General features: G+C 31.7%; 2 protein-coding genes across 2 annotated transcripts in view; both read left to right on the top strand.

Moving 5' to 3' along the window:
* The first annotated feature begins 4477 nt into the window (after positions 1-4477).
* On the top strand, positions 4478-7701 carry LOC124373155. The gene is made up of 3 exons (XM_046831554.1): positions 4478-4792; positions 5829-5921; positions 7144-7701. The coding sequence occupies exons 2-3, from the start codon at positions 5838-5840 to the stop codon at positions 7480-7482; spliced, it is 423 nt and encodes a 140-aa protein (XP_046687510.1). The 5' UTR covers positions 4478-4792; positions 5829-5837; the 3' UTR covers positions 7483-7701.
* A 55-nt stretch (positions 7702-7756) lies between these two features.
* Positions 7757-23230, top strand: part of LOC124373154 (cell wall protein DAN4-like) — a gene marked incomplete at both ends in the record, with an annotated part of 49947 nt that continues 34473 nt past the window's right edge. Inside the window, 6 exons of the mRNA XM_046831553.1 lie at positions 7757-7820; positions 10611-10840; positions 10937-11083; positions 17750-18166; positions 18208-18549; positions 19064-19171. Coding sequence (XP_046687509.1) covers positions 7757-7820; positions 10611-10840; positions 10937-11083; positions 17750-18166; positions 18208-18549; positions 19064-19171 — 1308 coding nt within the window. The remainder of the gene's footprint in view (positions 7821-10610; positions 10841-10936; positions 11084-17749; positions 18167-18207; positions 18550-19063; positions 19172-23230) is intronic.

Genomic DNA, 23230 nt, shown 5'->3' with positions numbered 1-23230 from the left:
AATTGTAGTTAATTGTATAAGAAAATGTATACAAAGTGTCTAATTACTTTTAAAATTTCTTGAAAATTTGTGAAATTCTTCTACGACAATGAATAGCTACCTCTAATTAGGGAAAGCTCGTCTTTCATCAAAATTGTAATGTTTATTTGGGATTCAAATTTAAGTACTAACAACACTATAAATTTATTTATTGAATTATTTTAGATATTGCACAACTTACACTGGCAGCTGTTATACAGGGTGATTCATGAAGTTCTCCCCCCACTTCTACAGCACATTGTACTAGTAAAAATAATGAAAAAATGTTATATAAACATAGGTCCGAAAACGCTTCGTTAGCGAGTTACAGCTAGCGAAAGATTTCGCCTGAATTCCTGGGTAAAGAGTAAAAATAAAGCCATACTGAACTTTTGGAAAGGTTAATTAAGTAAGAAATATCGTGGATTCTTATGTATTTTTACCTGATAAAGCTAATAAAATAGGTTTCAGAACTGTACCTGTAGTAGTTTTTGAGGGATTCGGGGTTAAATGCAAAAAATTGGGGCACAAAACAATGTTTTTTTAAGTTTGATGTACAATAACTTTGTTAAATTGGTAATAAATACATAGAATCAACAAACATTAATTGTAGAGAATTTAATTCTGAGAAAATTGATATAATCAAAGTCTAAAATAAAACAGAAATAAGTACCAAAAAAATCGATTTTATTCAGTATAATACATTACTAGTTTTAAGCAAAATTAATCAGGTTGGGCCAACCGTACGCACCTTTTTATAATAGATGTTCGAAAAATGAGGCCATCATTATCAATACATTTTGCAGCACGTTTGTGTATTGCTTTTGTTGCGTTTCTTAATTTTTTCAGGACTTCCCTGTATCTGCAACAGCCGAATCCATAATACGGGCAATTAATTCATCACGAGAATTCACTTTTGTCTTGTATACAATGTCTTTCATCCATCCCCAGATGCAATAATCCAATGGAGATAGATCTGGTGATCTTGGTGGCCAAGGGTGAGGCCCTCCACGACCAATCCAGTGTCCAGGAAATTGATGATTTAAGTAAGCAGAAACGGCACGTGAAAAGTGGGGAGGTGCTCCGTCATGCTGGAAGTACAAATTTTGTCTGAGACGTAAAGGAACATTCTCTAACAGCTGCGGCAACTCTTCTTGAAGGAAATGGCAAATAGAACTCAGCATTTAGGCGTCCAGGTAATATGAAAGGTCCAATCAGCCGATTGTGCAAAAGGCCACACCAGACATTGACGCTAAATCGGTGTTGAAAGTTCTGTTCCACTACCTCATGTGGATTTTCTTCTGCCCATGAGTGTTCATTGTGCAAGTTTTTGACACCATCCCGAGTGAATTGTGCCTCATCCGTAAACAAAATACGCTTGTAGAGTTGATTATTAATATTTAAAAAGTTGCAAAACTCCAAGCGAAGCGGACCATCCCCTAGCTGTAGATGTTGAACCTTTTGTTTATGAAACGGATAAAATTTGTTTCGATTAAGTGACCTCCACACCGTGGACTGCGAAACTCCTATCCGCCTAGAAAATACGTTGTGTACTTACACCTGGACTGCGAAGAACAGCATTAATAACAATATCATCATCAAGTTGGACAGCTCGTTCATAATTGGTTCTAGTACTTGGTAGTGATCCTGTTTCCCAAAGAGTACGAAAAGTTCCTGAAATTGTTTTGGTATCTGGAATCCTCCTATTAGGGTAACGTAGTTCATATTCTTCTACAGCAGCTCTAGCATTACCATTACAGTAACCCAAAATAAAAACCATATCAGCGTATTCCTCTGATGTAAATAAGTAAGGCATTTTTTCGCTGAATAAACAATCGAATTATAACTCACAGAAAAATTGCATTTAATAACACGATTCACAGAACCCGATCTCCTGCTGTAGCTTGCAAAACACCACTAATACACAGTTTCTAACGTAACAGTACAGAATTACCATTGTTGATCAGCTGTTATTCGTGCGTTACCAACTTAGAAATTAATAAAACAAAAAATTGCATTTCGATGATTAGTAAACAATAATGGGAAAATGTTCGCTTCATTTATTTTCGAACATTTGATGTAAATTTTTTATTAAAAAATAATACAACGTAATAAAACATGATATTTTTATTTACAAACAAATTTATTTTAACAGTTTAATCTTGTTTTCTCAATTTATCTCATCATTAAGGAACAAACATTTTGTTTTTCTTTTATTTTAACTAAATACCGTACGGTATTTCTTTACAGCTAGTAATGTATTATACTGAATAAAATTGATTTGTTGGTACTTATTTCTGTTTTATTTTAGACTTTGATTATATAAATTTTCTCAGAATTAAATTCTCTACAATTAATGTTTGTTGATTTTATGTATTTATTACCAATTTAACAAAGTTATTGTACATCAAACTTAAAAAAACATTGTTTCGTGCCCCAATTTTTTGCATTTAACCCTGAATCCCTCAAAAACTACTACAGGTACAGTTCTGAAACCTATTTTATTAGCTTTATCAGGTAAAAATACATAAGAATTCACGATATTTCTTACTTAATTAACCTTTCCAAAAGTTCAGTATGGCTTTATTTTTACTCTTTACCCAGGAATTCAGGCGAAATCTTTCGCTAGCTGTAACTCGCTAACGAAGCGTTTTTCGGACCTATGTTTATATAACATTTTTTCATTATTTTTACTAGTACAATGTGCTGTAGAAGTGGGGGGAGAACTTCATGAATCACCCTGTATGTAGGCTACACAGGAAGTAAGCCCTATAACAGCTTTGTGCGCTTTAAATACCTAAAGATAATATTTTTAATATTTCAATTTTACAATATTTGCCCTAACTTGCTTTCAATCAAGGTCTATTAATAGCAATAATCCCCTTCCTTTTTTACATCTTCCTTTAGACTCGTCATAAAAGTAATTTATAACAGATTGGTGTATAAATAATATAGTCATGCACTTTTATTTATGATCTTGTTCCACATTTAAGAGGTTACATCAGGGGGGTATTCAAATAATGAATATAACAAGGCTATATATAATGATGTTAAAATATGTTTACATGATAAAAAAGATCTTAATTTGAAAAAAATAAGTTATTACTTAATTCTTAGGAATACTATTTTTCAGCTACAAATCAAGCTCGTGATTTCAAAAAGTATAAAAGTTGAATAATTGTTATTAATGGGAGATATCTAGAATAATTTCAAGGTCAAATTAAAAAAAAACCTAAAGACATCTTTTCTTTTGTTTTAAAAATGTGCCCCTCAACTATTGAAAACATTTTATGCATATATTTCAAATTATTATTTTACTCTCTCCACAAACATTCCTTTTTCATGGATTGAGGGGCTCATTTGGAAGGTGATTTCAATATATCAGTCTTGATTTTGTAATTTTAATCAAGCCTCTAAAAACTATGGTTATTAAGAGACCTCTTATATGTCAACATTTTTTCTTTATATTGTTTAAAAGATGTGGTATAGAAAGAGGTTTCTATTTATTTCATTATAGTAGAATATAACCCCTTTCATTAGTGTGTTTCAGAGTGTGTGTGTTGCTAAAGTTTGTACATTCTGTAAATTTTATTTTACAGTTTGTCAAAGGTTTACTAGATGCCTATATATTTAAATTACTTTTACACTGTTCTTCTGTTGTCTCTTCACTTCTTTCTGTCATTCTTTTTCACGCTTCATCAACATGATCCATTTTGTGTTTGGTGGCATTTGGAACATTTTTCTTCTTTCATCTTTCTTTACTTTAAAATAGGTTTTTTCTTCATTTGTAAGACACTTTTAAAATGGAATGTTTAACCAGTTTTTCTTCTGGCATGATTTCTTATACATTCTGTTTGTAATTTATATTTCTGCACTGTTTGTGTTTGGGGGTTCCTGGATGTTTTGATCACTAAAATGGATTTTGGGAAGAATAATCATTAATTTAAACCAAACTCAGTGTGAAATAATTACTACTTAATATACATCATTTCATTTAGTCAGGTGTAATTATTGTAATCCGTCTTCTGTGTTGTAGTCAGTTGAAGTAGATGTACAGTATGCATTCTGTATTTCCTTTATTCTTACTTATGTTTCTTTTATTTTACTTGCATTGTAAAAACCTAACATCCACTAGACTCATTCCTAATTTCTAAAAAGTTTAAATATTTGCTGTTTTTGCTCCAAAAGTACTGTTAGTTTGAAAGGTTAAAAATTTAGGAGAGCCAAATTCACTTTATTTTTCATTGACAACTAAAAATTTTAAACCTCTTATGTACAGATTTATATAATTTAAATTTAAATTAAAAATTAGCATAAAAAGTATTTTAATGTTAATAAATAAACATTAAGAAATGTAAACTTCAATAATAAAAGATTTGTATTGTTTTATTGTTAATACCAAACTAACTGTAAACATCAATTATTTCACCTCAAAATTTAGTAGGCATTGGTAATGAAACCTATCTATCAGTGGATTAAGCACAGTAGACTTTGTGGTAGTCTCATCATCACATCTTCATCTCAGTGCATCGCATCTGGTAACTATGCACGATCATAATCGCCTGCACTGTAGCTCATGTAACACCTGTGCCACCTGCACCTGTAGTGCACGCTATCATCACTGTGACTCTGAGCACCTCGCTGTGTATCATCAGACTCATGATTCCAGAAGAGCTCTGCCGCCGGCAAGGATGATGAGGTCAGGGACGACGATAATTATCCTGACGTGTACAAACAACTAAAGAAAGCTGGAAATGGACCGAAAGAGATTCTGGTATGGCTGTGTTAGTTTGTGTTTGATAAAATATGCTGAATGTACTGAATAATTTTCTATATCACCTATGTTAGAAGAAATTTAGATAAGGATATTAAGAAAATATTGTAAGTACCCATATAAATAAATGCATTTTATAAATAACCATAAAGTATTACATCTTTTAAAGTATACTGATAATATTTTTAAAGACTAGTTAAAACTTGTAACGTAAGAAATGGGAAAGAATAAAACCAAGTGTTGAAATACAGAACAGATAAGTGGACACTTTCATAATGTGTCCCAATTAGAAATTATTTTAATGGATCCACACAAATTTGGAAAGTATCTAATATCCTGTTAACTATTGAAAACTGATTGGATGGCTCCTGTGGCTATATTGTGAATAATTTAAACTGTAAAAAACAGTCACAGACTGTTAAAAAGCGGAAATTAGTTGATTTTATGGTTAAAAATAACCATTTTGCACCCTTGTACCAACAGAAATAGTTGTAAAGTTTCAGGATAATTGTATTTTTTTAATAGGTCTTAGAAAGTTATCTTAAGAACCAGATGCACAGAATTCCATGTTGATTTTAACCGCATAAGAAAAGATTTTAAACTTTTAACCCTTTTACGACCTTGATTTTGTTGTAGAATCATATGGGAGGTGTCTCAATTTATAGGATTAATATGCATTCAAACGCTTTTTAATACATTTTATTTGTCATTCAGAAAAGATAATGATTGACCAATCGATACAGTTTGTTGGGCTTCATTCAATGGTGCAAAGCATGTTATGGTGTCAAATTTGGTTCGAATCCAAATTGAAGGAACCAAAGCATTGATTTTTACCCACAAAAATGATTTTAATATGAATGACGACTCCAGTATTGACTAACGATTTATAGATTTTCTCATGAGTTAAAATGTACTTAATTATATGAAATAGCTTAATAGTTTTGTCCACAGTTTTAGAAACCAACAAAGATTTGAACTATATGATCATCTCAAATTCCTAAATTGATATAACCTTCAAATCTCTTGTGTACGGCAGGCTCTGTTGATGGCACGCAAAAAGCAGCGGGAAGCTCAACGTAAACAGCTCAGCACTCCTGAGCCTACCACTACGCCAGCTCACCTTCTGCCTGTAGGTCTTCTATCCTGTAGTTTTGATCCCTTCAAAATATGATTGTTAATCAGATCATAATGAACCTAATATTGGTGTTCATAAATTTTACTCAGCATGATTTAAGTAAATTAAGTTATATTTAACATGTATTTCATTCATTATTAGTAAGAATTTTAAAATTTCTGTCATCTAATCTCCATGTAATTTACTAGAAGCTACAACTTATAAAATAATGATCTGTACATTATATTTGTAAAGTCAAGCAAAGCAGTTGGTCTGAATTTCGTTGTTCTAGAGTTTAATTCAATATTTAGGAAACACACTCTTTCTCTGAACCCAAAGAAACGTTTAAGCATATGTAGCACAACAGCATGCAGTTATTTAACTGTTAATGCATATTTTATGTAAACATTTTCATTGTTTACACCACCAGTAACCATGCATTATAACCAAAAGCTTGTATCTACCAACCATTTTTTGTGAATCTAGGTGTCAAAATGTTTGTCATTACATTTAACAATTTTTTTGTTCTATAAATATTTTCATAATCTTATTAGTTTTTACGGTGTTAGGCTTTATAAAACTTGAACCGTGCACCATCTTGAAACTTGATTTGATAACGTAATATTAATTTTTTCTTGATTAGAAACTGCAAAAAATTCTACCACATTGAAGTTTTTGATCTTTACTTGTTTTTAAATAAAAAGTTCAAAATACACATACACACTGACATACAGTAAACTAAACATTATTACCATGATTATATTAATTTTTTTTGTCTATTTCGGTTCAAAGAAAAAATCCCAAAAACATTTTCTGAGTTTGTAATAACCCTGTATATAAATGATCACCTCTGAACCTACTGTGTTAAAGCACATCTTCACACTATCTGAAACCAATGGATACAGTTTCACTTACAAACGTTTATTTTAAGATACTGTACAAATCTCGCTCTTCCAGTACAAGAACACTGACTGCATCTCCATGTCTGTTAATTTAGTAAATTGTACAGAATTATGGTTTATGTTATTATAATGATTAATTACTATTTATGATCTTTGTGTTTTATTGTCTAATGCTGTGTTGTAAAATATTAAAAGTATGTATTAATACAGTAAATTAATAAATAAATTCTTAATTCTTAAATAATAAATTCTTCTAACTAAATTAAACAGTTTCTGTGTTACCTACATATGAAAATTGTAATGAAAGTATTCATTAATCATGTATCCTGTCGCAGGAGGTTACATCGCTAACGCAGGATCTGAATACTGAGGAGGACAATGTAAGGCCATCTTTAGAATCGCCGGCAGTGCGACGTAAACAATCGATTGCAGATAAGGAACAAACTGTCACTGAGAGCAAAGTGTTCCAGGCCACTTACAGACAGCGGAGCATTCCCAGTCGAAACAACAGGGAGGACACCAACCATCTAGAACAAGCAAAAGAGAATAAAGTCACTAGAACTTTTCGGTCTCGTTCAGAGAGCAGTCGCTCCCAGAAATCGTCACCAGACAGAGTGAAAAAAAACTATGACCAGCAGTCAAAAATATTCAGCAAAAGTCAGAGGCGTGAGTGACAAAAGCAGGGAACCAGAAGTGGTAGAAAAGTTTGAAAAACAAACTAAAAGAGAACAATTGGCCTATAAAACACTAAATGACTTTGGACTCGATCCGAAAACCTTAGAAACGACTGAACCTGTGACTGAACGTGAGAGGTTCGTCCCTTCATCGAGAAGAGCTAAGGCATTCAAAGCAACGACCGAAGGATTAAACGAAGAAATACAGAGGACAACGACATTCAAAGCCTAGGTATCAACTCTATGAGGCAAAGAATAGGAAGAAACTTTTAGAAAAGAGAATTTGGAAGGGAAGGACAGCCAATTAAATAACGAGGATCTACAAACATTTGCTTCAGGTAAATGTTTTGTTATTAATGTTCATAGTGTTTGTAATTGTTAAATATTTAAAATTTGTATATAAGAAATCCTGTACAAGGTTTTAAATTTTGTATTTTTGTGCAAAAAATTTTGTTAATTTTAGTTTCAAGGTAGTTTGTTTTGTTTACACTTACCGTTTAACATCTTACATGACCTTGAGTGCTTACCCTCGCTTCTCATTTTTGTTTCAGTACTATGACAGGTTTACTTTCACATGATGTTAATTATTCCAAATTCAGCTGTTATTTTAGATCTATAAAATCTGGTAATAGGTTTATATTTGTTGTGCACAGTCATTTTATCTGGAATGGCTTTTTTATTTGACAAGAAACTAAATGAACAATACATGAATGGTGGTAATGTTATGTAAAAGTCCTTATAAATGGTCATAAAAAGAACGTTGGTTTTTCTTATATTACACCACTAAAAAATCATCTAAAAAAATGGAAATCTAAAGTTTGCTGAATATTATTGTACTAATTACATACTGACATTATCGTTTTCTACAAAGCAACTGGAAAGTAAAACCGGGGTTTTGTCCTCAATTATTTGTTTTATTATTTATTTAAAAGTGGAAAAAAATATAAAACATAATGAATTCTTTTTAGTCATAATTTGAAAATGTTATGCTATATTATCCCTGTATTTTATTGGTTGGTTCTAGATTGAAAAATTATAATAATATGCTTCCTAAAATGTGATATATGTAGAGAAACCGATTTCAGAGTGCTATTTTTTTACCAGATATTTAATAAGAGATGGTTTAGATAAAATATAATTATCAAATTGTATAATTTAAAATGATAAATAAATAAATGAATTAAACATAAGTTAAAACCATATTTATTGATTCTTCTGTGAAATGTTAACATGTTTTTGAAATTAAAATGAGAGTACAGTTGCCCTATTTTCTGTGGTATACATACTACCAGGTTTTTTTAAAACTTTCATCTTATATAAATTAATAATTTGTTGATTTAAGCATTTGCCAATTGTGTTCCTGTTATGCATTTAAGTGAATCATTTAGTTATAAAGAATAAAGGAACTCTAAGGTTGATTTCCCCATTGATAGTGGACTATCATTATGATGTCCAACAATATACATCTAACAATAATGTCATTCACTTTTTGTATTACATTGTAAATTATTATACAATGGTTCTTAAATAAGGCAAAACATAAAATTTAATTTTTTAAAATGAGTAGGTTGGTGTTCCTAAACTAGTAACTTTGCCAAGCACAAAATACATCTTTAAATTTATTTTAAATTCAAATTGTGATAAAATATAGGGTATACCATAAATAATTCTAAAGTTGAATGCTATATTGGAAAATAACAGTAAAATTGTCTAAATTGTAAATTTAAATTTTTGATATATATAGAAAAATAGTTAAGTCCAATGTTTTAATTTTCTATTACTCTGTGTGTACAGTATATATATATATATATGTATATATATATGTATATATATATATGTATATATATATATGTATATATATGTATATATATATGTATATATATATATATATATATATATATATATATATATATATATATATCACTTACTCGGCCCTTTAGTATCTTTGAAAATTATAGGCATATTAATCTGTGTAATAATATAATAAATAGTTCTGAAAAGAAAACCCATAATAGTTCATAATTGAAAAGGAAAGTGCAATTATAGCGTATGAATACTGTCAGAGTTGACCAGACTGGGCTGGCAGCAATGACAATTATGACTTTCTCCCATCAGCAAGTTCCTCGAGGCTCAATCTTTCGCCATCCCTTGTTTTGTAATGCTATTCTTTGTTATTGTATTGTTATTTTTGTCCAGTCATTCATTGCAACTGTTTTACAGTTAGAAAGGAATAAATTATCTAATTAACTATCACCATTGTTAATTACAACGTTGTAGCCCTCATAATTTTGCAATTTGTGTTGATCTTAATTTCAGCAGTAAAGTTATAATTTACAAAATAACTAATAGTATAGATATACTGTAACAGATGTTATACATACTGCATCAGCTCTATTTAATGTAGACTAATACAAATATAACTCAATGATATTGACAGGTACAGTACTATTATACATGTATAATTATACATTGTTTTTAAGGAGTAGAAAAAGCAATATATAATTCTATGTGGTCAACCTTTATAACAAACAATAATTCCAATGCATATACATTTTATTAAAACTAAACATTAAGCAATAATACCATACCAGTGAAAGAATTTGCCAAATTTTCAATGGTTTGTATATACCGTATTTGGAGATACTGAGTAAATCGCATTTTTGTAAATCGAAAATTAACAATGCATATTTTTTAATATGTGTTTGCAAATTGGGTCAAAGTTATTCTGTCATAGGTTAATTGTTATGACTATTTCATTGTATTTATTGTCAACATAAGTGGTTTTACACATATTTATGTTGTTGATATATTTTGCTTAATTGCATTATCAACCAAATAGTATGCTATCTATTACCCAAACGTTATTAGTTAATTAGTTATTATTTAATTTGTTATTCCTTCCTCAAATATGTTGGCTGACATATTTGGATTTAGTATAAGTCAGGATAGAGTTGATCAACTTGAAATTGCACAAAATACACATCATTTAACCAGTTGGATTAGATTAGTTTATATGTGAGATTATTATTGGTCTTTATGTTCAGTAAAGTACTAAATTTTTTCTCTGTAAAGAATTTAAAACTTGTAAAAATGGGAATTAATTCACCTAGAAAATTTAAATAATTCAGTTTCAGAGGATGATACAGAATCGAGAACGAAGAAGTTAAAGTTTGGGGCAGCATCTCGGCCGCCATATACTCCACCACGCAAGCCCACCACTCCTCTGCCCTACTCCCGTCCCACCCAAAGGGCGGGCTACCCTGGGCGGTTCAAGGGCAGACAGTCAGCTGTATACCGCAGCTCTTCTCTTTACCAGTCATTGACTGAAGACCAGGAGCCAGTCACTGTCCAGTTCTTTGTAAGTGTTTAGATTTCGTATTTCAGAACTTGTTTTAGACTTCTGAAAAGGCACTAACATGATCAAACATTAAAAAATATTCAACTTTTCTGCCAGGAACTGGAAGCTAGAGCACCAAAGTTAGAATCTGCCAGTCTTGTTACAGAGGCTCCCTCTGTAGCCTCTACTTCATCTTCAGAGGCGACTTCTCCAGCTACTTCCTCCACTGAACCAGCTTCTACAGAGTCTCCTCTGGACAACAATGTAAGTTAAATCTCTATTTGCAACATCTCCAGCAGCATTAGAGTGATATTTAACACTAACAATGCCTTGGCATGAGTATAAACTTAATTGCTTCACTTTAACGTTTTGACTAGCAAGAAGTTATTATCAGAAATAAACCATTTCTAGTATTTCGTACACACTCATTCATTTTAGCAGTATTATGCCTGATAATCTATTTTGACGAAACTTAAATTTGTAGCTTCAGATCATCCATACAAAAACCAGAGATTTCCTTATGTTTTTCAAGAAACAATAGAGGAGCCACAAGACATGGTATCTTGATTGTGTATAGCGTAGTGTCACGATTACATATAACGTATCACAGCTCGGAAGTGCCAAAGGGATGGAAGTGACTCCCAAACATATGAGTTATTCAGCTTTATTGGTTCCCAAGTTTTGCTGAATCGTGCATAGGAGCAGCTGTTTGTAACTTAACATAATTATTAATTTTCTCGCTCCACAATACAAGTTCATATTGGAAACTAAAAAGCATATAAGTCACATAGTATAGTCAACAATTTTGTTGACAGATACAAACTATATGCACTACTTTAGCTTAGCTTAAAATATGCTCAAGGGTTTAAAATTTATTATTTTTATCTTTCAAAAGTAATTTTACAAGAATCTGAAATTAAAAACCCCATAAAAGTACAAATTTAAATTAAAACTACTATCACCCTTCTCTTAATCTCTTAATCAACCATTTAACAAATTCATCTTAGAGTATTCATAAAATACGGTTTTGCCAAATTTAATGACTATTGGTATAAAAATTTGACAATACATACACATACAGTTTTTGAAAAAAAACACTCATCATGTGTTATAAAGACTAAGACCAGTCATCTTTAACCTTCCTTTGATTGCGTGTTACGTTTAGGTTAATTATGGTAACTCATTTGGAAACTATTTCACTTCAGCAATTTTCATATAATTGTCTTTGTAAATGATTTTTCAGATGAAGTTAAGGATATCACTATCTAATTATATGCAAGTATTTAGACCATTATTAATAAGATATTTTAACCAACAATTAAAGCTAAGTACTATTTAAATGAAGTTTTTGTCAATGCATAAAAAGTGAATTTATAAATTTCTGAATCATCCATCTTCTCTTAGGTAGCTATTACAAGACAATAAATATGGACTTACGATGCATTTATTTTAGACACCTATAATAGTTTTTAAACCTCAAGTTAGTTTAGCATAATTATTTATTAAATATGATACATTTTTTAGGAAACCATTTTAAATTATTACTTTTGTATAAAATTTATATCACTTTGTACATGATACTATTCCTTTTCTTTTCTTTTCCATTCTTTTCTTTCGCTGTACTAAATATTCTGCAACTTTTGTTAAAAGCAATTCTGCATCAATGTTAATTATTTTTAAATATGTATAAATTGTATTTTTATTTGTCCATTTTACAGACATTTTATAGTAAGTGTTACAGTCAGTGAATGCTTTATTGCTAGCGGCCATAGAAAACTTCTGCTTTCTCATTTTCAATCTCATTGGTTCATCATGCACTGCAAACGATATAAATAACACATAGCATTCTTAATTTTAGTGAATTAGCTCTTGGCTTTGTGCACGTTTTAGCTCCTCCAATGGATTGTGTTAATTTCAGGTAATCGATGATGAACTAATTATTCCTTCTACATCCAGTTCCACCTCTCCTTCCACAACCACAACCACAACCACAACAACAACATTACAACCTTCAACCACAACTCAGAAACAAACCACTACTACACAAACACCATCCACAACCAGTACCACCACCACCACCACTACTCAAAAACCAACATCTACTACTACAACCACCACCACTCCAAAACCAACAACAACCACTACTACAACCACCACTACTCCAAAACCAACAACAACCAACAACAACAACCACTCCAAAACCAACAACAACAACCACTACCACCACCACCCCAAAACCAACAACAACCACTACTACCACACCAAAACCAATAACCACCACAACCACACAAAGAGCAACAACAACTACTACCACTAAAAAACCAACAACTACCACCACTACACGAAAACCAACCACACAGAAACCAGTTAACACTACAAAAAAACCAATAACTACTACAAAAAAATCATCCCACACCACTAAAAAACCCAATGCAACAGTAAAACCCACAAGTACTACCACAAAGAAACCAAACACAACGAAGAAACCACCGTCCGCTCCCAAACCTCCTCAACAACAAAAACCACTCCCTCCCTCTTCAACCATTCAGCCTCTAACCACTGCCAAAGTTCAGTTAACAGCAAGAGCATACATTCCTGAGAGGCCGGCAGTATCAACAGTACCAGAAATGATAATAACGTCAGCTCAGACCTTCCAGCCGTCAACCTTTGGAGTTATTCCTCGTAATACAGCACCTCCCCAGATTCAGAGTTCTCCCGATTACATTGCCTACGCTCTATTGCCCAACAACACGTTAGTGCGCAGAGTTGCTCCAAGGTCCACCACACCTCCCACTGAGCTACCGTTTGTGGTCTATGGACTGTACCCCAATGGAACAATTGTGAAGAGATATCCAAATGGAACGGTGGTCCCAGATGATCCTTCCCCAGAGTCAAACGAACTGGTCGCTGAAGTTGACCCCCTAAACAAGCAGGAACTGAGTAACATCCTGGAGCGTGATCGACCACTTGCATACCTGTACCCTTCCTCTACTGCCCACGGTATGAGTCAAGTTCAAATACTTTCATTTTTTATAGAATTTTACAAATCACTCTTTCTTAAAATCAGTTTACTTCTTTTAGGTGGTAAGCTGATTGTACCGAGTAACAATAGATTAATACCAATATTGACTGCATTTGTGTTGTTTCAATACACACAATTTTTAATACATTTTTTATAAAATGCCCTAAAAATGTCTATTATTTAAAATTTAGGCTTTATGACTAGCATCCAAGTTTTCCAATTCATTGCTACTCAATTAAAATGGAGATATTATGTTCCTGAAGTAGTCATCTTTAGTCAACAAAGGTTAAACCAAAATTGGTTGTTAATTATATGGATGTATCTCGATAAACTAATTAGGTTATACAGAATCAAATTCGATCAGTTAAAACTAATTTTCTGTCGAAGATATTTCCAGTATTATTGTGGAGTTTGCCTTGTGCTCCAATCAAGAAAATGTATCAACGAAAACCAATTTAGATCATAAAGCATCTTCTTTCGGCTCTTTTCATTTACCTTTGATCTAATCAAATTCGATTACCTTATGTGCAAACATTCATGGCTTTATACATTGAGGTGGTTTTTATAACAGGGTTTAATTGTATTTTCATTGCAATAGATAGTTTATTGATCATTGGTGCAATCTAAATTTAAAATTAGGCAAAACTTCTTCTATACAATCTGCATTACACTACAGATCAAGCACTTTACAATAATAATTTTCTAAATTTTAAATGAAAACAAATGTTTTTGTCTCTTTGATGAATTTCAGCTAAAAGTATTAACAGCTGTTAAGTATCACTTTGTATTACATGTTGTAGCGCAGTCTGTGGGATCGAAGGTAAACATTCCAAAATCAACAACAAGGTATTAATAAAACATTAATTAAATAAACAATTTAAATTGGACAGAGTTTGTAAATCTAAACCATACCTGAATTCCTTTCAACACACACACACACACAAACACACACACACACACACAATTTCATAAAAAACCGTCCAGCCGTTTAGGAGGACTTCAGTGACACACATGCACTCAAGAAATATATATATATACAGGCATATAAAGTTATGAAAGTACATTTTGTTAAAATTTAGTTTTATGGGTATTTACTATGTATAAATAAAAGTTTTGAAAACCATTCCATACTATTTTATGCTATTTTATATTTAATGTAGAGATAATAGTATACAACATGTTGTAAGAAAGTCATACATTAATATTATGCGTAGTTGTTTATATTAATTCTGTTATGAGACTGTTATTCAATTTATAATTATATGAGATTTAGTTTCACCACAGTTTAGCATTAGAACATAGTAGAGTTAGACTTTAGTACTTACCTTTTCGTACTTTTTTCTCAAAGAAAGTAGGCCTTAGAAATGGGAAAGTTAAAACTTAGATGAAAGCTTTGGGTTGGGTTTAAGGTTTACTGGTGTGGGAAGGTATTTTCTAGATTCAGGTAAATGCCCAATTTGTGGTTATTGAGGTGAAAGGTAATAAATAATTACATTTTACTTGTGTGCTGTATTTTATAATTTGGCGTGCTGATGTTTAAAAAATACCATTCTACTAATTTTTAACCACCTACAGATATGAATTTACAATTCAGCCACATTTAATGTTATCAACAAATCTTCCAATGAATTTTTTTATTACGTGTCTGGTCCGCTTCTGGCCATTTCCTCTACTTCCCCTTAGTTTTCAGAGACCATTCCAGGCAAATCAAAACACAATATCTCATTCCACAGTTTTTAATTTAAGAAGAATTTTGGTAACCATTTCCTATGGAAAACTAACTGTATAGAGATCAAGCCTTTGTAGTTACTTCTAAAGCCATTCAATGAAATGGATGAAAGTATTGAATATGGTAATAGTATCAAGGTTATAGTACGCCATATAACGTGTCACGTAACAGGTTTTGCTGAGGTCACATGCAAAATTTCAAGTCTGTAGCTACATGTTTTACAATTTCACATGTGGTGTGATTGTACTCAAATCTGCCTACTAATTTGTTTATTCTATGATTTTCTCATTGACATCATAACAATGAATATCCATAAGATTAACGTAAAATTGTGTGCTAACACTAAGCCAAATCCCAAGGAGCTATAAAAAATATGCACCATAATCAAACTCAATGGTTGTAGAAGTGAAGCTTCATGCACAATTTCAAGTTATAGATCGGTTTGTTATTAAAATATTTGAAATGCTTCGCTAATGCTCAGCCTAACACATGTGTATTCTCATCAAAAGGGAATTTTTCAAATAGTGACTACAGTCCATTATCTGGAACTATTATTTATATAGACCTCTAGCATATTTTTAACATGTCATAAATTAATTTTTTTTTTTATTGAAGGACCAAGTTATAGTAATTTTACATTATTACTGTTGTAATGCACAAGATTGAAATTATTTTAAACCACAAGTTCTGGGGGACTATTGTAAATTCCGTCTGTGCTTTTTATAGAATAGCTGTTTATAGTTTTTGAGCTAGGTTATCTTTGTGTGTGAAGTATTTCTTAGCACATGATTTGTTAAGTACTACTTAATAATGCAGTTTAAGAGACCTACAAGGTTGATCTGAAAGTTTCCAACTTAACAAGATACAAGCATTTTCTGATCTTTTTTAATTTTTCAACATAGTCTCCTTGTAACTCTACACACTTCTCCCAGTGGTGCTCCCATCTCTGTAACCGGCCAAATAGTACTCAGCATTTTTCTCTGGAAAATAAATGTTCACAAAGGTGATTGCCTCGTCATTTGACGAAATCATTGGCCTCCTAGCACAATTTTTAAGTGAGGGAACAAAAAGAAAGTCGCTTAGGGATAGATATGTTGAGTAAGGCGAATGGTCAAGCAGTTCAAATCGTGTTTTGTGGATTTTCACCACGGCAACCACTGAGGTGTGAGACGATGCGTTGTCTTGGTGAAACAGGATTTTCTTTTTCTGCAAATATGACTGTTTTTTTGCGCACAAGTTCTGCCTTCAGCTTGTCAAGTAATGATGCAACTCTTGAATAGGTCAAATTTTGGACTCTAGATCCAAGTAATTGGTGAACAAAATGTAATATACTCGCTTTAAATAAAAAATGTTGTGATAAAATTCAGAGCAAATCTTGGAAGCACTTATATAAGCAATATGAAACGCCTTTGTTTTTTGACATCATATGATATTCCTACTGATAAGAAGCTTATCTAAAACTAAGAATATAGCACTCCCAACTCATTAGTTGTGACTCAAGAATCTCTATTGAGGACGATAATTCTAGATATTATTGTGACCCAATATGCATGTGCAGACCACTCTGTCTCACTGTGTCTTGCCAGAAGTCTAATTCCATGAATTTTTGCCAAACAGGTTTACAGCAGTCTTTGTATTTTATTACATGATTTTTTAATCTGTGATATATCAAAATATAATTTAGAAAACCCTACTCAAATTATGAGTTTTGTTGATACATTTTTATCTCTATCCAAATATTTATGTAGATGCTAATTTATAAGATATAAATTAGCAAGCAATAAAAAAAACATTTAGAACATTGATTTAAAACTATTAATTAATGAAAACTATCAGCTAATTTATTTTGGAAGTGAGAAACTAGTCTTGAATTGTTGAAATTATCCCAATCAGTTAGTTGGCTCAGAACTTTTCTTTCTGATTAAAATGAAAAACCACACATCAAAAACAGTTAAATTTGTTTAAATCATATTAGAGTAATAAAGTTGAATTCAATAGGCATTATATAGCTATAATACTACAGTCAAAGATAAAGTTTGTTGTTATCAATAGAACCAAATACTAATTGAAGCGCTTTATTTCTGAAATCTTATTTTCACCACATAACACATCTGTTAACTTACTTTTTGTGATTGTAAATTTTGTAAATAATGTCTAAGCATGTATATATTATTTACAGACACCTGTATTTAGTTCTTCAGCTGAAGCAAGAACTATTGATACACTTACAACCTCTATAACAACAACAACATCAACTGAAATTCCAACTACCACAACTACTACAACAACTGAATTACCTTCAACTACAACAACCATGAAGCCCTCTACTACAACAACAACAAAGAAACCTACGACTACAACAAAGAAGCCCACAACTACAACAAAGAAACCAACAACAACAACAAAACCTACAACTACCACTAAGAAACCTACAACTACCACTAAGAAACCTACAACTACCACTAAGAAACCTACAACTACCACTAAGAAACCTACAACAACAACTAGGAAACCGACAACTACAACTACTACAACATTAAAACCTACTACAAACTACCACTACCACCATTACTCCAAAACCCACAACAACGACAACCACTACTACAACTACTCCAAAACCATCAACACCGGACAACAACCACCACTACTCCAAAACCCACAACGACAACCACTACTACAACTACTACCCCAAGACCAACAACCACTACAAAGAAACCTGTGACTACAACTAAAAAACCAACTACTACATCGCAAAAGCCAACAACTACAACTAAGAAACCAGCAACTACTACGACCACAACTACCACCACAACCACAACTACCACCTCAACCACAACCACTACTACCACGCAAAAAACAACAACTTCAACTACTCAGCAGCCAACCACGAAAGTTGCAGAAGAAACCACTTTAAGGTCTCCTGAAACTGTCTCATCTTCTAGTGACATTTCTGCTGATTTTGCTCTTCTTAACAGTTTGGTAAGACAAATTACTATACCCAGTGTTGTTATTAATCCACTAATTGTTTAATAATTGGTTAAAAATGTATGTTGAATATGGACTTTACTAACTTTACTAAGTTTTATAGATCCGAATAACAATTAAAACTACTAATTTACCTGTCTCTGTGTTTTTTACTTCCTTTTTTGTAATTAGCTTATTTTGGCTTAGGTGCTTAAATCAGTTATTTCTTGCTAATACTGTCAATCTTGGTTGTATAAACTAATATTTTTTAGACTAGAAAGCTTGCATGTATTATTACGAATTTGTTGCAGTAAAAAGTGTTTTGGTATTTATTGCTACATGAATGCATGTGAAATACAAGTACAATGTAGTAGTATTAGATTTAGTGGAATTAAAAGATACATTCAGTACATGTTATTTTGGTACTTCTTAATTTCTGTTGAGAAATGCAGTCTGAACAATCTTTTTATAGTGATGTACAGTGTTATGGTGATATTACAGTACAATGTAATGATGTGTCATATTTTAGCTGCAGCTACAAAGTGACAACAGTGTTGCCAGCAACAGCATAGCTCCAGTGGAGACCTCCTCCCCACTTCCTCCCACAGGTGCTGAGGACGATGAATTGGCCAATCGGGTTAGTCACTCGTTAAAATTATACTATCTATGAACTTCATTAATATATCACTTATTGTGGAAAGTCCTAACAACTTCATTAATTACATAGATTTCACAGTTTTATCTTCAACATAGTAGATTGGCTGCATTGGATTCTGTGAACTAGTTTCTATTTGTTTTTTAACTAAGGGATTAAGTAAGTAATATCTTCCCATATAATGTAAAAATGCAAAATAAATATCGTAACCACACAACTTTATATGGCTCGTATAAAAAATTATTGCTGGAAGTATATTAAAGCTATAGCATGATTTTATTTTCAGGACATATCATGTCGTAAATGGTGCATCAACAACTCTCTAATTTCCAATACACAAAGAACAAAATTATTTTCACATCTGGTCTCCTAATACAAATTGTTAGCCTAACTTTCTCTTAGGAGACATATAAATCAAATGGTTTGACTATTGATGACACTCCTGTTTCAAGTCATACTGTCTTGGTTACCAGGAGAACCAGTAATGGTCTGTTTATTCTTTGTAAGCTGGTGGGCTATGGAGATAAATGGGTCCTACTTCCAGAATAGTATGTGAATTATGGTGTTACAAACAGGTTAAGAATAATTTAAATAGACATACATTGTTAGATAGGATTATTATTGAGTGCTGGAGTTAGAGGGTTGTAGGATGATGCCAACTTACCAACGTTGTTCTAGCTTCATGCCTGATTCATACAGGGGCGGTACATCCGCTTGTTCATGAAAGGGATCCATATCTCCATATGTCTGTAACCACATGAAACAAAGTTTAGAATGGCACTATTACAGCCAACGAGAAAACAAAGGGGTTTGTTCACATACTGCTTACGGTCCTACCGAGATGAGATTATAAGAGGATGCACTGCCAATAAGAAAATGAAATAAAAAATAAAGGGCGAAAACTTTGTGAAAAAAGGCTCCCAGATCATTTTCTACTCAGAACATCTCCGATGGTACAAAGCCGGCTCGGACTCTCAAAGGATGCTTAGGATAGACTTAGATAGGGACTACGTGATGAGTTGCGAACCTGTAAAGCGAATCGTCAATTACAGAGACATAGAACAACTAAAGTAACAACGTACAGTAAGGTAAAATGTCAATCTGAACTTATGACACCTAATAATCGAATTTTTATGTATTATGAGCATTCCTAGCTGTGAATATGTCACATTATTCAATTATTCCTTATTTACTTATAACAAAATATGTATTTGTTTTACTAAAGATTTGTATGATTCGATCCAAATTAAAATTTTTGAATAGCTTAAGTTACGATAGAGTGTTAATGCGTATTATTTTTGTCTATAATTTTTCTGTATTCTTTTTAAACCTGTTAAGTACAATAGAAAAATGTAATATGCAACTGAAATGGCTCTTTTATTATTTTTTATTTTACATGTCAAGATTTTTATTACTTAGTTCTAACTATAATTTCTAAATATGGTACAAATGGCATTTACCTTAATTGTTAATCATTTTCGTTGTCATACATTGTAGACTTTTATACAGGTTTTTTTATTTCTTTGTTTTTTTATCGCAGTAAACTTCAAAATAAATAGGCCTACATTAAATTTTATTTTATTCAACAAATATGTCAGGTTTTAATGTAGAAAATAATATAAATAATTTGGAATATTTTTTCAACAATGTAAATAATAGGAGTAGTTTAAATTTAATTTATGCCAACATCAGGAGCTTGAGAAAAAATTTTAATTCATTTCTTTTAGAATTCCATCAAATAGGTAGTAAAATCAGCTTTATTGTTTTCAGCGAAATATGGATAAAAAGTGAGGAGGTAAATTTATATAGTATACCGGGATATAAATTGTTTCATTATTGTAATGAAACTTACAGAGCAGGCGGTGTAATGTGTTATGTTGCAGAAGAGATAAACACAGTTCAATTAAAATTAGAATTCCAAACAGCAGATTCATTATTAATTAAACTGATTTTTCAAAATTCGTTTTTTAACCTCCTCTGTTTATATAGATTACAAAGTTTTCAGGAACATGACTTTATTAACGAACTTTCTGTGAAATTACCTCAATTATACCACAATACAGTCATCATAGGAGACTTAAATATTAACATACTCTCTGATAAACAAAACCCACAAAATTATTTAACTCTTTTGCACAGCTATGGTTTTACTCAGTTTGTATATAAGCCAACGCGTATTACAGAAGACTCGCAAACGTGCATAGACCATATCTTTATCAGACACAAATTCGTAAACCAATTTAAGAGCGAGGTTTTTGATATTAACCTCACAGATCACTGCGTTTTAGGTTTAAGAATAGAATTTTTAACTAATCGAGAAATAAACCAATTAAATAGTATTATTCAGGAACCACATTTTTCAAAAATTAATTATATTTTATTAAAAACTAAGTTACAAGCTCTTGATTGGAGCAGTTGTATTGAATCGAGCGATGTCAACATCTGTTTTGATAGATTTCACGAACTGTTATCCGATATTGTTGATAGTTGTAAGTTTAATGTAAGTACAAATAATAGGTTAAGTAAATCGATTTCTCGTAATCCTTGGATTACTGCAAAAACTGTTAAACAAATTTAAAAGGAGAAAAAAGCTTTATAAAATTGCCAAACAGAGACCTTATGACAACAAGTACTTAGACTACTATAAAAAATATTCGGAAAATGTATCAAATGAAATTGACTCAGCAAAAAATCAATATTTTTCTAAATTAATTGAAAATTGTCAAGGAGACATTTCTCTTCAGTGGAGAGTAATAAATAGGATAAGTGGTGGAGAAGTGAAGAGCTGTTTTGATAAGCTGGAATTAGATAATGGGGAAATTATAACGGAACCATTAAGTGTAGCAGAAACGATAAACAATTACCTTATCGCGGCACAATCGGGTTCTTGCGATAAAGGCCCGGTCTCTACCGTATCATTACCGCAAAGGCCAGTGTCGTTTTTTCATTCATCCAACAACTGAAGATGAAGTTATTTCCATTATTAATGGTTTGAAAGATAAAAAATCTTCCGGTTTTGATGGCTTTAATGTTGTTTTAATAAAAACTATAGCAAATGAAATTTCTTCCGTTTTGACTTACATAATTAATTTAAGTTTTACAAAACGGAATTTTTCCTGAAAAATTGAAGTCAAATATAATCGTGCCAATTTTTAAAAAAGGGTTATCAGTTAAATTTGATAATCTAAGACCAATAAGCCTTTTATTTATTTATTTATTTAAATTCTTTATTGAACATATTCTTAGAGAATAGTACAATTTAAAAATTCATTTATCGTGTAAAATGGATGGTCTTGAAGCCAGAGTTTTAGTTTGTGTCCAAACTGCAGCCGGTCTCTCCTCTTCAGTTCTAGTGGGAGGGCGTTCCATCTTTATTTATCCTTTCATCGTTTTATTTATTTATTTATCCATCGTTCCATTTATCAATATTCTCAAAAATTTTTGAAAAACCATGAAATTACGCATAATACAGTTTTTAGATAGATTAAATTTTTTTAGTGATAACCAATATGGATTTAGGAAAGGAAAATCTACGGAAGACGCTTTGTTAAATAGCTCAAATCTGATTTATAAAAGTTTCAACAGTAAAAATAAAACATCTGGTCTTTTTATTGACTTTAAAAAGGCATTTGACCTAGTCAATCATGAAATACTTTTAGATAAATTACATGCAGTTGGTATAAGAGGAGTAGCACAAGACTGGTTTCGAAGTTTTCTCACAAATCGTAAGCAAAGAGTAAAAGTATGTGGTGCTCTGAGTTTTCCCCTGACTGTCCCAGCAGGGGTCCCTCAGGGTTCTGTTTTGGTCTGCTACCCTTTTCATAATTTTTGTTAACGATTTGTTTCTAGAGGAGGAGTTTTACGGAAAACCAAGCGTTTTTGCTGACGATTTTGCCATGTTTTATTCTGAAAAGAACTCTCAACAAATTTGGAACAACATGATGGACGATATACGAGTTTTGAGAAAGTGGTGTAATGAAAACAAAATGGAAAATTAATGTAAATAAAACAAAATTTATGAATTTTGATTTTGTTGGTTTT

The sequence above is a fragment of the Homalodisca vitripennis genome, unplaced genomic scaffold, assembly GCF_021130785.1.
Source record: "Homalodisca vitripennis isolate AUS2020 unplaced genomic scaffold, UT_GWSS_2.1 ScUCBcl_4930;HRSCAF=11382, whole genome shotgun sequence".
Classification (NCBI taxonomy): Eukaryota; Metazoa; Arthropoda; class Insecta; order Hemiptera; family Cicadellidae; genus Homalodisca; species Homalodisca vitripennis.
Note: the sequence above shows the minus strand (reverse complement) of the source record. Positions and strands in the feature narration are given on the sequence as shown.

Coding starts and splice junctions, on each gene's coding strand:
- LOC124373155 (XM_046831554.1), top strand. CDS start 5,838: ATGGCACGCAAAAAGCAGCGGGAAGCTCAACGTAAACAGCTCAGCACT. Junction 5,922..7,143: donor CGCCAGCTCACCTTCTGCCT/GTAGGTCTTCTA, acceptor ATCCTGTCGCAG/GAGGTTACATCGCTAACGCA.